Source organism: Sitophilus oryzae, unplaced genomic scaffold, assembly GCF_002938485.1.
Source record: "Sitophilus oryzae breed Bouriz unplaced genomic scaffold, Soryzae_2.0 scaffold_1518_pilon_pilon, whole genome shotgun sequence".
In the NCBI taxonomy this organism is placed as follows: Eukaryota; Metazoa; Arthropoda; class Insecta; order Coleoptera; family Curculionidae; genus Sitophilus; species Sitophilus oryzae.
In genome coordinates, this window is record NW_022146190.1 from 391934 (window position 1) to 408017 (window position 16084).

The 16084-nt window shown below is 30.9% G+C and overlaps 1 protein-coding gene and 1 long non-coding RNA gene across 2 annotated transcripts in view; one reads left to right on the top strand and one right to left on the bottom strand.

Moving 5' to 3' along the window:
• Window positions 1-16084, top strand: part of LOC115878588 (death-associated protein kinase 1-like) — a 72405-nt gene that overhangs the window by 20654 nt on the left and 35667 nt on the right. The window contains exons 8-9 of the mRNA XM_030895136.1: window positions 8244-8454; window positions 8509-8750. Of these exons, the coding sequence (XP_030750996.1) occupies window positions 8244-8454; window positions 8509-8750 (453 nt within the window). The remainder of the gene's footprint in view (window positions 1-8243; window positions 8455-8508; window positions 8751-16084) is intronic.
• LOC115878552 lies at window positions 1853-3928 on the bottom strand. Its single transcript, XR_004049552.1, has 2 exons — window positions 3592-3928; window positions 1853-1989 (listed from the first exon to the last, which is right to left on the bottom strand). It is a non-coding gene; the product is annotated as an uncharacterized LOC115878552 (long non-coding RNA).

Below are 16084 nucleotides of genomic sequence, written 5' to 3' on the forward strand. Positions count from 1 at the left end.
TAGATTCTGCGTAAAATTCTATTACTTTTTTTACGTATATTTCTTGTATAATGGTGTAACCTAAAACTAGTTTTATAATATTTCAATTTGTTGATGAAGAAAAAATATTAGATATTTATATGTAGATATTTAAGGTAGAGCTACAGGGTGTTCAATATATATTTTTGAAATTCGACTACGTATTTAAAATAGAAAAATATCTGCAGATTCTTTCAATGACGCAGCCTATACTGAGTGTTTTTTCAAAAGCGGTTCACCTCTATAACTTTTTTATTTTTTCAGATAAAAAAATTAAATTCGGGGTTTACCAAATTCGGAATGTTAGTAGGTATATAACATAAATCGAGATTGATTCGTATTCCGTTAGTTTCGGTCACTTCCTGTTTCACCGGAAATGTATACGAGTACAACATTTGATTTTTAAATGGTACCCTCAGTATTTTTTATACTTTATTTGATAGAAAATGACATTCTGAATAGAATGACATATATCATATGTCAACTTTTGACATTTTCAATTAAAAAAAATAGCATTTTAAAATTCAATCTAGTGTCATGGCTGTGTTAAAACCATTAATTTTTAATCAAGGAGCTTCGGAAAAATTGATTTGATCGTCTAATATTTTTTGTGTCTTTTCCTTTTTGGTACCTGGTAAATAGGTAATTTGGTACCACACACTTCGTATATCGAGTCAAACTGTCGTTACCTTTACGACCGGTTACATGTTGTTTTTTATCATGGCACTCTAGATTGTAATTTAAAATACAATTTTTTAAGTAAATATGTCAAAAGTTGACATTAAATTATTCTATTCACAATGCCATATTCTGTCAAATAAAGTAAAAAAATACCGACGGTACCATTTAAAAACCAAGTTGTAGTCATTTCCGGTGAAACAAGAAATAACCGAAACTAATTGAATACGTCAATCAAGCCACTTTTGAAAAACACCCGGTATATTATATTTTTTTCTGATAGATTTTACAAAATTCTTCAATTTCTATTAATAATGTCATATAACTATATAAATTACTTTAATGCTTAATAATAAATAATTTTTGTTTTGTCATGGCAAAACTTGTTATAGTGTAAATGAAGTAAAAGAAGGATAAAAATTGAAAAATTCAGAACAGATTGCAAGCTGTATAGAGTATAGATGTACTTAATATACTTTCTTAACAAATGTTGAAAGGTTTTGTAAAAGCACTAGAAAAAATAATAATATATAGGATCAGCCAAAAAAAACTGTTTGAACACAGTGTAGCATCTAACTCCAAGTATTTTTACATATATCTTTTTCTTCACCTCTGTAAAACACTCCTACCAAATTTGTATAGCCCAACTTCGGAAACAACTGACAATTATGTAACATAGGAATTATTTTTTTTGCAAATACTAATGTTATTTATAAAAAAAAAGTTATAGAATTTTAGGCAGAATCGAAAATAAAACAAAAGTTATAAATAAGAGTTTTGCATTAAAAAACATGTTTCATTATATCCGCCACATTTTTTGAAGCACCCATTATACTCAAAAATAATATTTGAACTGTGTCTCTTAAGATTCTCTATACCCTTTTTTTTGAATTCCCAAAACAAACGAGATAAGTAACTTTATTTATTTCCTGATATCTCATTTTATAATATTTCGGAAGAATCAATCAGGTATCTTATTTTTATAATTATTAGAAATAAATCGGATTTAAAGGATAAGGGATATGTAAGTGTATACCATACGATAAAAAAAACGGCGTCAGAGGTGGCTTGGAAATGAATATCGATGTCATATATTTGTACGTAAACAAATAGACGCCGTTTTTTTCGCTCATACCGTATAAGAAAACAAATTTAATAAAACAAACGCATTTATTAATATATGTATATAGATTTACATGGTATGAAAAATTCGCATTATAATCTCTGAAGGTCCTACCATGGTCCCACCAATGGTTGGTTAAAGTGGCGAGTACGACCACTTAGCAGTCACACCTATAATAATTTAATAAAATATGAATATAATAAACAAACTTATTTCTTTTAGATTTTTTAAAAGCGAGTTATATGTGTTAAGTGGTTTTTGATTATTTTAGACTAAATTTTTTAGACATATGATTATTTTAGACCAAATTGTCTGCCCACTCAAACGTCTTTCAAAATTATAATGTAGGAAATTCTTAATATGTTTTAATTGGGAATACTTTTAGAAAGTTTCATTTTCACCAAACAAAACTACGTATGTATAATAAATTGCAGTATAATGAACTATAATGCATGATATATACTGGTGGCGTCAAAACTAGATGTTGGGTTTTTCTCGATTATTTCAAAGAGAACTCCACATTTTATGACATAAACGTAGTTTTTTCCAACTTTGTTTTGAAAAATAATTTTTAAATCCAAATAATCGATATTTATACAGTAATGTCCTGTTTTGGAATACATAATTATTTTCAGCTGCAGCGATAAAATAAATAATATTTACTGATACGCTAAGTAAAAAAATAATTAGGAAATTATTTTAGACATCTAATTCTTAATTTTTGTCGCTGATAAATATGTAGATACATCACTTTTAACGACAAACCTACTAATAAAAATTGCGAAAAACAAATCATGTTTATTCTCAAAGAGACAATTTTGAGAACAATCCAATAACTATTAATCTGGGATATAGATCTTAACAAAACAAAAGTTGGATAAAAGATTTGTTGATTTATGATATAAAATACAGTGTTCCATTTGAAATAGCAAAGAAAAATATAATATATAGTTTTGACTCATCCTGTATATAATACAAAAAAAATAATATAAAGAAAATTTAATCATATAAATAATTTAGGAATTTAGCATATTTTTATATAATTATATGAAGAGAACATTACCTTAAATTAGTTCCAGTAAAAAACTTCCATATTACTTATTTTTAACTTAGAAAGGGCTTTAAATATATATTTTATTATATAAACAAAAAAATTTAATCCAAAAATGGTCAAAATGAACTCTATACGATTACGACATTATAGTATTTTCTGGAATGACAATTTTTTGACAAATTCACCAAGAAAAAATAAAAAATATAGCTTTTCTTTTGACAAACTATACAACTCTAAAGTAAATATGTATTTAAATCTACGAATCATCCTGTATATCTATAAAAATACCTCCCTGTCAAATTTACGCTACTTTTGCATGCAAGCATACCTATTTTACAAAAATATGATTTGAGTGAAAATATAAAATAGGAAATCTGATATGAAGCTTTATCTAAACACAGGGTTGAGTGTAGATAAACAATATTTTACGTTATTAATTAAGAAAAATTATAAAATACACAATATATCTGACAGTTCCAAAAAAGCAAAGTAAGAAATGAAACATAATTTATAGCATAAAATCAGTATTTTTTAAATTTTTAAGTCAACTGGCCATTATCGTTTAATCTATCTATCAATCTATCAAATTTAATGTTTATTATTAAACTTATCTCAGACTCTCTATGAGTAAAACTCTAAGATAAAAACTCTAAAACCAAGAGTGATTTAAAACAAATTTATATGAATTTAGAAATAGATATGAACAGTATTTACTCACCTGTAATACAGATGCTTTTTGTTTAATTAAATATGTTTCAAAATATTATCCAGCAGGTACAAAATACACATTACACATCACGTAAACACAACACATAAAACTCATAAAATAATAGTTTGTAATCCAAATATTCAAAAATACTGTTTCGTTTCTTCGTGAGGGACGAAAAAATTTATTTTTTTAATTATTTAGATATGCATTAAGGTATATTTTAACTCAAAAGCTTATAAATAATTATTTTTTAAGACATAACCTAAACGAAACGAAATCAGAAGTCGAGAAAGATAAACAAAACTGCCGAATTTAGAAACGAATATGATTTTTTCCTTTTTTCTTGTCACAGTTGAAACAAACAAGGATAGAGCTATTTTCGTAAAACATGCGTGAAACGTGCTAATAAGTGGCCCAATAGATGTGACCTCGCGCCCTTCCATTTTTGAACGATGGGCGGGTTTAACGGATTCCCCTCAAAGAAAATCGTAGGGGAATACAAAAATTCAGAACGGGCAAGGCGCCACCTAGAAGACGGGCTTGTACTAAGCCCTCATTGTACATCTATTTATACATAATCAAGGGTTAAACCTAAACGGACATTACTTGTCACTATTGTCAGAAGTTATGTTTACTACAGCTATACAATATATACAACTTACAATTAGCGCATTATACACAACTTACAAAGAGCATTAGCGTAACTAGCAATTTATCCTGGGGGGGGGGGGCATGGGGTTGAGCCCAGGGGGGCCTAGGGCTTTTGTTTTTTTAAAAATTAAAAATAAGCTTGCTTCATCGACATTACCGTAGGTGGAGCTGAAGGCTTGGTAGGGTTTATATAAATAAACAAAATACAAGAAGCAGAAAATTAAGGCCTAAAAAACCCTAACATATATGCTTATTCTCTGCATTAAGTTCATCAGACTGAAGGGAACAGCCATTCGACGACCGATTTCGTAATTTCGTTTCGTTTCTTAATGCAGAGAATGAGCATATATGTTAGGGTTTTTTGGGCCTTAATTTTCTGCTTCTTGTATTTTGTTTAATTAAAAATAATTTAAAAAAACACATTTTTTTGAATAAAACGTTTACATGAATTTATCTATCAATAAATCTCATAGACTTGGTTATCAAACCGTGTTCCCGTAGATTACTTTAATACCTACAAATTTTCTAAAAAAATAAAAATTAATACATTTTTTGAACACAACAAAATAATATTAACTAAACAAAACTAGAAAAAGTCATTTTTACTGCATCACAAGCAAATAAAAATTAATACGTAGCCAAGAGTCATAATTCAGGATTTCTCTGGGGGTGCCCAGCAGTACATGGGGGGTGGGAGGAGGGGGTCGGCTTCCCCGCGTACCCCTATAGTTGCGCCAATGCATACGAGGCGTTTCGGAAAAAATATGAAGGATAGTAAAACAATATAACATCTTTCAAAACACAAAATACACTTAGATCCATTTTATCACATACTAAACCAATGAATACAGAACAACAAACAAAAAATCTAATATACCAAATACCATGTGAATGCCATAAATTTTACATTGGTGAATCATCTTGACTCTTATATGTTAGAATTAAAGAACATAAAGATTATTTAAGAAAGGGAGATTTTCACAAATCTAAGATTTGTCAGCATTCATGGGACACAAGGCACAGAATAAATTTTAATAACGCCAAAATTATAATGAAAGAAGCGACAGCCTCTAAAAGAAAAATAAAAGAGGCTTTTTTAATTCAATCTAATAAAAATAAATGTATTGCTCATGCATCTGTAGATGTTAGTAATGTATGGCAATCGCTTCTTTGATTTTAAAGAACATACCATAAATAAACATAACATACGTAAAATTTATAAATATAATCATACAGAAAGTTTGGGGCTTTTTGGTTTTACCTTATTAAGTAATTGTTATCAGGTAGTAACTGTTAATTTTGAAGTTTAACTTGATATAATGTCATTTTAACAGAACGTCAACGGTTTCTTGTAGACGTATCTGTTTTAAAAAAGTAAAGTGTTCTCGAATAGTTGAATTTAAATATTTTAAATAGTTTTTTTCTTTTTTCTTTGTATTTTTTTTGCTTCCGACGACGGAAAGAGATAAACTTTCCGAAACGTTAAGCATTTTTTCTTTGTTAGGCAAATTTGTATAACTTTAAACATAACTTCTGACAAGTAGTGTCCGTTTAGGTTTAACACAGAATTGTTTACAAAAAATAACTATTTTATCTTGTAGGTTTTCTTGTAGTGCAGTGGCGAAATACCCATAAAAGATTTTTTTGGAGAGATGAATCCGCCACATAGGTATAGACATTTTTTCCAAATCAGGGTTATGTTTGATCAAAGATATTATTTGTGTTTGATTCATTTTTGCTAACTGCTTTGGTAGAAAAAATAAATAGAGACCAGTGGCGGCTCGTGAATACTAAAGGAGGGTATTTGGTACAGTCTCTACAAGAAAAAACGTATCTATTATTATATCTACTATTTTTAGTACATATAAAGGCTATTCTAGTTTTCATGCTAGAAATGATGGCCGCATTATTTGATCTTATAAAGTGTGACGTAAAAATATCATCATATAATGCACTTAATTATATACAGGGTGGCGCACCTCCTTCGCCTCGGTTGATTATACGAAAACGGAAAGATGTAGACACAAAATATTTTACGGGGTGAGGAGGCAATGTGCACAATTTAAAATTATTTTGAAATATACAGGGTGTGTCAGAACCGAGATCCATACCAAAGTTATATTTTTTCTCATGGAACACCCGGTATTTTATTTAATTTTTGGATTCTTGGATCCAAAAAACGCGTTTATTATAAGGGTTAAATATGTTAAAAATCTTTAGTTTTTGAAATATTTAAAGATATTTAAATATGCATGCTACAATAATAGTACAGGGTGTCCCAGAAATAAGTGCAAGTATTTTAACTGGTATTATAGTTCAACCCCAGAAACACGCCTATGAGGTTTTTTCGCGAAAAAAAAATTGAAAATTCGGAATTTGAAAAAATTTTGGATATTTTTTTAGTTTTTAGTTAAAAACCATAATTTCTTGATAATATGGCAACATAGGTAGTAGATAAAATTTACAAGAAAGAAAATTTTTTTAGCAAAAAATCATTTTTTTTGGAAATTTTCAAAGTAAAATAACTTCGTTATTTCGGACTTATTTAAAAAACGATAAAGAGAAAATATGTTTCATTTATCGAGATCTACCACCCCTTAAAATACTTGCACTTATTTCTGGGACACCCTGTAGAATAGATTATCGACACCCTGTACATTACTTTTCAGAATTAATTCTTGTGCTGAGTTTAAATTAATTTACAGATTAGTTTAAATTGCTGAGTTTAAATTAATTTACAATTAATAAATTACAGATCTATTTTAAGGATTTATTTTACAAAAAAAACTTTGTTATTTCAAATGCAACACCCTGTATTTTTTAGAATAAATCGAGGCAGATTCAAATGCTCTTTCAAACTATATTAGGGTTTCCTATACCTACCTCGCTCAGATTTTGAATAAAAAGCTGTTTTTCAATAAAATGGCAATCAAGATGGCTGGTGTCGCAATGGCAATTTTCTAGTGACACTTAGTCACTATTTTCAAAATCGACATTAGTTTATGGACATTATTATTTAGATTAACAACAACTTACTTAAATTTATCTACGATAGTTTAATAAGTATTCATTTTAGAAAAATTGTTTTTTTATTCAAAATCTGAGCTAGATAGGTATAGGAAACCCTAATATAGTATGAAAGACCATCTGCTTCGATTTATTTTAAAAAACACAGGGTGTTGTGGGTATTAGAAGTAACGAACTTTTATTAGAAGTAACGAAAATAAGTATTTAAAATAGACTAGCAATTTTTATACCCCTGTATACATTAAACGAAGCAATCAAATGTTTCAGTAAAGTTTATTTATTTAGCTTAAAAGTCAGCACAATAATTAATTCTGAAAAGCAATGTACAGGGTGTTGACAATATTTTCTATTATAGCATATGCTAATTAAATATCTTTAAATATCTCAAAAACCAAAGCTTGTAAACATATTTAACCCTTATAATAAAGGCCTTATTTTGTGTCTAAGGACCCAGTTGTGAAATAACATACCGGGTGTTCCATAAGAAAAAATACAACTTTGGTGTCGTGGATCTTAGTTCCGACATACCCTGTACATTTCAAAATAATGTTAAATTATGCACATTGTCTTCCCACATATACCCATAAACTATTTTTTTCTACATCTCTCCGTTTTCGTATAATCAACCGAGGCGAATCAGGTGCGCCACCCTGTATACTTTTTTCTTTTATCTTGGCGGTTAGGTAGGCACACTCTTTTGTTGCCTTTATGACCAGCCGCCCCTGGTAGAGACAAAAACACATATCTAAAAACAGTATAATATATTGTTTTTGGATATGTGATTTTGTTTCAATATAATATATTATTAGACTTTGCGAAATAATATATAGGTATGTTTCTATAATATTTCTACTAAAATTTCTTGTTAAAATAAAGACTTTATATTTGGTAAATTTAATTATTAATATTCTACCTTTTACCCTTTTTTACTCATTGTACAATAGTGATTGCGCTGAAATACTACTCTGTATAATTTATTTTAGTTAGATATATCCAACGTTGGAGATATCTCAGTTTGGGAATTTTCCGGCCAAGAATCATATTTTCCAGTTTACCACCATTTCCTAAGGCCCACCCCGTACTCCGTCACTGCTATTCTATTCAATCTCGATGATTCTCCTTCCGTGCAAATTCAACAGGTGTGTTTTTGGATCAACTTCGTTTTAGCTAGACAAGATGCAGAATTACCTACATGTAAGCTGACCAAAATAATTACTTTGATTTCATTCAGAATTTAATCTCCTATAGGTCAGTATGGCCAAATTATGCTAATAGCAACTCACGTCGACTTAACGAGGGCTGTGAAGAATCAGCACGGCGAATGGGTCTGTCCAGACGCTCAAGAAACTTTAGAAACAATAAGAAAACTGCTACCGCACGTGCCAAATTTAATGGACACTGTAGTGATTATGGATTCAAATGTACCAGCGTCATTTGCTTTTAAGCAGCTCAAATCTATATTAGCTAATGTTAAACAAAACATTATACAGGTAAACCTCTTGATAATATGCTATATTAAAAAAATAGGTATATTTTAACAATAATAATATATCCCATTTTTAAAGCTATACAGGGTGCTACAAATTCGAGGTGTAAAAGCATTGGTATCTCGGAAAAAATTACTTTTTAGAAAAGCAAAAAACCCTTTGACAAGAAAAAATAAAATTGATTTTTAAAAAAATCCCTTTTTTTCCAATAAACTCAGCAATCCTTGAAATTTTTAAAACTTTTTTGATGACATCATGGCGAACATCCCAAGGCGCAACTTTGCCCCAATTTAACCATCTTCGTATCTATTACGGTTTCCGAGATAACAATGCTCGTACCTCGAATTTGTAGCACTCTGTGTAGGTATTTTTTCTTTCCAACATTGAAAAAAAATTATTAATAAGTGTAAATACTTTTTAACTCACCCGGCGTGTTTAATATCTTAAACGGGGCATACACGGGGAGACACACCTGGCTGCATGCCGCGAGGCGGCGTATCACGTAAATTGGTCTCAGCATCACACAACTCCGCACACACTTAAGTTATCTCATGGCACTGCCACTGAAACATCAGTTCTATTTAAAATGGCGTGCTACTCTCAGCTTACCAATGAGCAAATCTGTGCAATTGGTGTAGTTGCTATAGTAAGCTCCAGTTGCTATAGTAATTGATGAGGATGAAGAGAAAAAGAAAAGGCCCAGAAAAAAATGGTCAAGCAAATGGCTAACACAAAGAAAAATTTATTCACACATGAATTTGATACGCGAACTGCAACAGAATGAGAAAATTATCTGAGGATGAATGATGAATCCAGTTTTTATTGTTTACTTGATCTAATTAGACCTACAATTAAAAATCAAAATACCCTAATGAGGGAGGCCGTGTCTGCTGAAGAACGCCTGATAGCCACACTCCGATATTTAGCTACTGGCTACCACAAAACACATACACAAGAAGAAGTGCTAGCGCCTTGCTAAATATTGGAAAGTGAAATTGACGTTTAAATTTGACAAGTCTACTGCTACTAGCGCCCCCAATATCGATTGTAGGAACTACGGACTAGATTGTCACGTATGGCGGGAAATTTAAAAAAATAAAAAAAATTTAATTCTTTTTTTTATTTTTAATTATAACATACATAAAAACATAAATAATACACCATTTTTTAAAAATATGTTTAATATCAATATCACAGTTTAAAGAATATAAAATATATATTCTGAAAAAAATGGCGTCATAGATGGCTTAGAAATGAAGATATATATCCTAATTTTGAAAGTAAAATTATATGGGAAATGTCATCGATGTTCATTTTTAAGCCAACTGGACGATTATTTCAAACATACAAGCTGAGTTTGTTCATAGTGCTCTGAGAAATCTAGGTAAAGAAATAATAATAAATTAAAAGTATTCCATGGGAAAAGAGAGGAAAAACCTGTATCGTTACTGATATCTGTCAGGGTGTTGTTGAAAGTGTCATCTTTTTGCTCGAAGTTTTCAGGTCGATCAAAAAGATGACATTTACAACAATACTTTTCCGTAACTTTCACAAATATCAGAGAGAGTACAGGTATTTCCTCTCTTTTCCTCTGGTATGCTTTATATCTGTTGTTCTTTGTTTATCTATATTTTTCAGAGCATAATGCCGAATACGAGTACAGTATATAATTTCAATATCCTAGGCGGAAAGAAAAAAGATCACCTTTCTGTTTTGTACTTTGGTCCCTTTCTTTCGATGGCTCATCTCCCTGATAGAAGGTAGGTCCTTGATGGAGGAAGGTATCCATAAAATATATATTTTACTATCTGTCTTGGGATGAAAAAATATAAAATTCAGTTTGATTTGATGATCCTTTTCTGTCACCTAAAGCTTTATTTTGCATGCATCCGTTGTCCGACGATACGTTGATACGATATTAATTTCATTGGTTGTATTTAAAGGCTTCGATTGGTTAACCGTTTCCCCGTTTCTAACCCGGTTTAGGGTATTTTGTTTTTCAACTTTTCTGTCACCTAAAATCCGGAGAATGACAATGAGCAAGTTAAGATGAAAAAAAATTATTTATCAACACTTACCTACACGTTAGTCCGAGGAGTTTTATCAAAAACCAATTATATTTGCCTAAATAATTTATGTATTAAAATTTGTAAAGCAAACTGCAGCGTGTAAACAAAAGAAATAAAATGATCACAGAATATACTAACGAAAAAGAAGCCCAAGTTCCTTGTAATAAATATATTCCATTTTCGTAACGCCATCTCTCGACATAGCTGATATTTACAGGTTAGCCAAAGGGGTGCGGGGCCGGGGGGAATTGTAAAATGCATGTTTTTTATTTTAATTATCTTTATTCGCTATTTGCAAGGTTATTTTTAAAACATATTATGTGAAACAATCACATAATATGTCTTAAAAATAAAATTACAAACGGAAACAAAAGGAATTAAATAGTCTGAAAATCTACAAAGTTTATTGATAAAAAAGTTAGGCTATGCAAATTGATATATTAAGTATAACCTCTTTGGTATAACATTGTTAAACAAACATTAACAAATCATAACATATCAGATCATAGAACTAAAAAAAGTACTATTACATAAAAATAGGTGATACTGTGACGACTTTTCTGTCGTTACCCAAATAGAATGAAAAAAGAATCCGTTGCTCAGGGTTAGAGGAAAGCTGGGTTCGTAGGTAAGGCTTCTGACTCACAGTGACTTTCTAATGTTGTTAAATATTAAAATAAAAAAAATGATAATATATAGGCTGCAGAGATTTTAATATTGTGTTATGTTAAGAATTCAAATAGGTATGGTCAAAGACAGTGAAAAGGGCGCCACTTACTTTGTTTATGAGAGTGGTAAAGTAAGAAACCGAAAAGGAAAATACGATATCACAACATAGCTAAAATAAAGTAATCAACAGCATTAAGGGTCTATTATGTTTATCAGGAATAAAAGTCAGAAATAACTATCCTACATTAAACATTTATTGAAAACAAACACAAGTATCATGAATTAGTCACAGTGATCCCAATAAAACCGCAAGTTATTTTAAATAGATTTGAATTTAGTAACTGCATTCTTTGAACTAAGTAAGCTACTTAATAAAAACAGGTGAAATTTATGTATGTCTCAATACGATGATGTTTCGAAACATGTCGTGTACAAAAACCTTTAAAATGAATACGTGTTAATAATTTTCATATAAAATATCATAGCTAAGTAAGAGTGTACTGTACGAATCAAATTATAACTTATAACGTTAAATAAAAAATAATTTTGAATACAATATCTGGAAAATTTGTCGGACGCCGAAACACGCGTCTTCTTCAGATCCAAATTCCCAGAAAAAAAGACCTTCTTCTCAGTTTCAGAAACGAAAACCCAACTGTCATAAATGAAGTTTGACATCTAGCGAATAGATGCGCTAATAAAAATTAAATATCGGGACAAGGGAAATGCAATTAAGGAAGTTTGGCATATAGCGAATAGATGGCGCTAATAAACAAGACAAGTGAACTGTTATAAATGAAGTTTGATATCTTTGGCATCTAGCAAATAGATGGCGCCAATACTAAGAAATTTAAATAAAAATAGATTTTTAAATTCAATTTAATTAAAGGAAATAAAAAATGCTACACTTACAATACTTCAAAATTAATTTTAACATAATATCAAAACCGAAAAATCAAACTGTAAACACAACCACACTTATCACAACAGAAATTAACACACACTTCCGCGGCAATCATTCTGATTGGTCCTGGTCCGGTCGTAGCTCACGTCGTATTGTCGGTAAGCAAAATCCCTGTACAAAAATTTTGACGATCAGCGCCATCGCCCGTCATAATTGGGAAACTTTTGCTGGAACCATTTTTAATATTTCACTTACATGGCCCTGTAAAATGATGGCGACAAGTCAACAACCTGACAAGGAGAAAAGTGGTGGAGTGGTGCTCGAATAACAAATTATGGGACACCAAAAATGGCTTTTGTCTCCTTTCAACGCACGCTTTAGAAAGAAAAAGAGATGAACTCAATTACTGAAAGAACGTCAACCGTCAAGGTTTTATCTGTCACTCTTGTCAATAATTTATCGGTAAGGAAAATTCCTAGAAAATCGCTTGTAGGGAAGTTTTGAACCATTGCCAGTACTCCCATAAGAAGTGTCATCCACCTGCTGACTACTATACTATTTTTTGACGATCAGTGGCGCTACACAGCCATTCACAGTGAAACAAGTAGAGACTTGTCGCATTGCAAGTCCATGAAACCGTCGGAGTCGATCTCAATGATACATGATACTAGCTGAGACCGCAACATTAACATCGAGATTTGTCTCAGAGACCTAGGTATTGCCGCAAGCGGCGAGGTAGGTCTCACCGGTGTGTGCCCCGCTATAGAGGGTGAGGGTAACAGTACCATCTATAATTAGATCTAACAAGAGTACAACATTAAGTTTGTTTATAATGTGTAATGAAAAATTATTTAGTAGATTTCAAAACATATCTTTTCGTATTTACTAAAACATATCTAGAGGTGTCTAGAATTTTCAGTCTTTTAAAATAACTTTTAGCCTAGACTTTTGAATAACAAGACTAAGGAAGGAGCATAATGCTATCCATGTATTCATGCAATGGTGGGCGGAAAAAGGACTCTAGGGTGGGGATCCTTGACAGTTCTATTTAACGATGCATTTGACACATTTGAATTTGATTTGAAATTTTGTGGATTTGTCAGTCTTTACGGAGCTTATTTTATGTTATTTATTATTTATTCTACTACTGATAGTTGTATAAAGGCAGTAAATCTAGATGGAAATTGTGACAGAACTTAAATTAACAGTGACACTATCGCGATTTATCGAAAAAGACTCTAAAATAGTTGGTTGTGTAGCGTGCGGTAGATCTCTGCAAAAATCGAGTGAAATAATGGAACAACTTTTCGCTAATGACTATATAATATACACACATACGTGTAGTAAACCGATCATTTATGAAATTCACTTAAATTAACTAATTATATATTTTTTCTTGCATTTTTGCTTTTATTTACTACTTGTCAAAGATTAGATGTCAAAGAATTTAGATACGTCAATTTGACCTACCTGCTTCAGTAGCGTATCGGATGTTTGTGTTAATAAATAATTATTAAAACTTATATAATAATATGTTTTTATAACAATTTTAATAACTACCAACATTTATTCACAACGTAAAATAATAAAAAAATTATTGAGTCTACTCCACGTCTACCCTACATCACAATTTTACATTTTTTAAATAAAATTAGAACGGCACTGATAACCGGAAATTAAGTCGGCCATATTTGAGTCCCATCGCGGTGGACCTATGATTTTTGATATGCTCCTTCCTTAGTCTTCTTATTCAAAGGCCTAGACAGAATTTTACATTTTAGTATTGCTAAATACACTCACAGGCACGAAAAACTGGCACCTTAAAATTTTGATGTATTTTAAAATTTTATATATTGTGTTCTAGTGGACCGATTTTGATGATTTTTTAAGTAACATGTAGCGAAACTATTCGCCTTTTTAGTATCTCTTACTAAATTAAAAATGAAAGTTTCTATCTGTTAATTATACGAGGGAAAACAAAATGTTGATATTTTAGTGAAAATTTGAAACAGCCTGTGGAATATGTTAAAACAGCAAGGAATTTAAAAATAATTTTATCATCTAAGTACATTTTTTCTTTATAGATCTCCTATCATTTAATTATTTAAAACAGCTTTTCTTCAATTAAAGTGGATACAACTTCTGGACTTAAAAGTCTATTATGCTGTACTTTCGGGTCGCTCTCAGGGGTCGGGTAAAGCGGGTATGTGGCCGAAGGAAATATATATTATATTTCAGAAATCTGCTTAAGGCTTAACCCGATTCTGTCGTGTTCAGCCACACCCAAAATTCCGAACACACGTGCTTTGATTAAGGCTTGATTAAGGTTTGCAGAGCTTCAGCATTTGCAATAAAATAGCGAGCAATTTGTTGCAAAACCATATAAATTATATATCACTGTAATCACAAAACTTGAAGCTATTTCCGTATTGTAACGGAATTTTAAATAATTAATAATTTTAAATAAGGAATATTTTGTTGATGTTTGACCATCAAAAACTTAAAAATAAAGAAGTTGTCTAAAAATGTGCTGCAATACGGATATAGTAATCCTTTATCTTTAATTTCCTTCTTCATTTGTGTAAAAATACCTAGCCAATTTTACATAAAACGTTAAATGCCGAACGCTTATTTTGCTACTTTTTCGGACAAGTGAAATGGACTTTTAAAACCATCTCGGCTAGAGTAACTACCCGACAGCCAACAAATAATTATAATATGTTTTTTTTTAATAACAGTGACATTACATAAATCATAAACACTATTTCATAGGTCTGTTGACTGGGAGTAAAAGCAAAGGCATGGTCATGGGCATGGTTTTAACGAAAAACTACCAAAAAATGTTGGTGTCTTCTTCAAAAGCGACTATCTCGAAAAAAAAAAGCTATTGAGATGAACCAAAAAATAAATTATTGAGAAAAGATTCACCTAGATGATAAAATTTTCCTTGCTTTTTTAATATATTCCACAGTGTGGTCCAAACAGGGGCGGATACAGGAATTTATTTTAGTGGGGGGGAGGGGCAAAATAAAAAGTAATGTAGAATGTGCTTTTTAGGGCGCCATTTTTAACCCAAAAGCTTAAGATTTAACCCAATTTACAGATTTTATGGGGGGCCCGGGCTCCATGGGCCCCCTCTGTGTCCGCCACTGGTCCCAAACTTCCTCGTATATAAAATATTTCCTCGTATAATTGGCAGATGGAAACTTTCATTTTTAATTTAGAAAGAGATACTAAAAAAATTTAGCTACAAATTGCTTAAAAAATCATCAAAATCGGTCCACTAGAACACAATATATAAAATTTTAAAATACATCAAAATTTTAAGGTACCTGTTGACTGGAAGATACAATATACAGGGTGTCCCAGAAATAAGTGCAAGTATTTTAACTGGTAGTATAGTTCAACCCCAGAAACACGCATTACAGTCGGTACGTCGTTTTAAATAGGCCTAGGTGGAAATAATTAGGGGCAAGCTGAATTATTTTTTATTTTCTTTGTTTTGATGTGCTGAATGATATATTCTGTAATATAAGTTGATAAGTTGGCGAATGCGCCAGGATTATAAGAAATGTCGTAGTCGCTAGATGACAAAGGTATGTTAGACAGATAACAGTAGTGTGTGTAATTCTGGTTAACTACTATGTACTAATCTTATGATGATTATATATACAGGGTGGCGCACCTTATTCGCC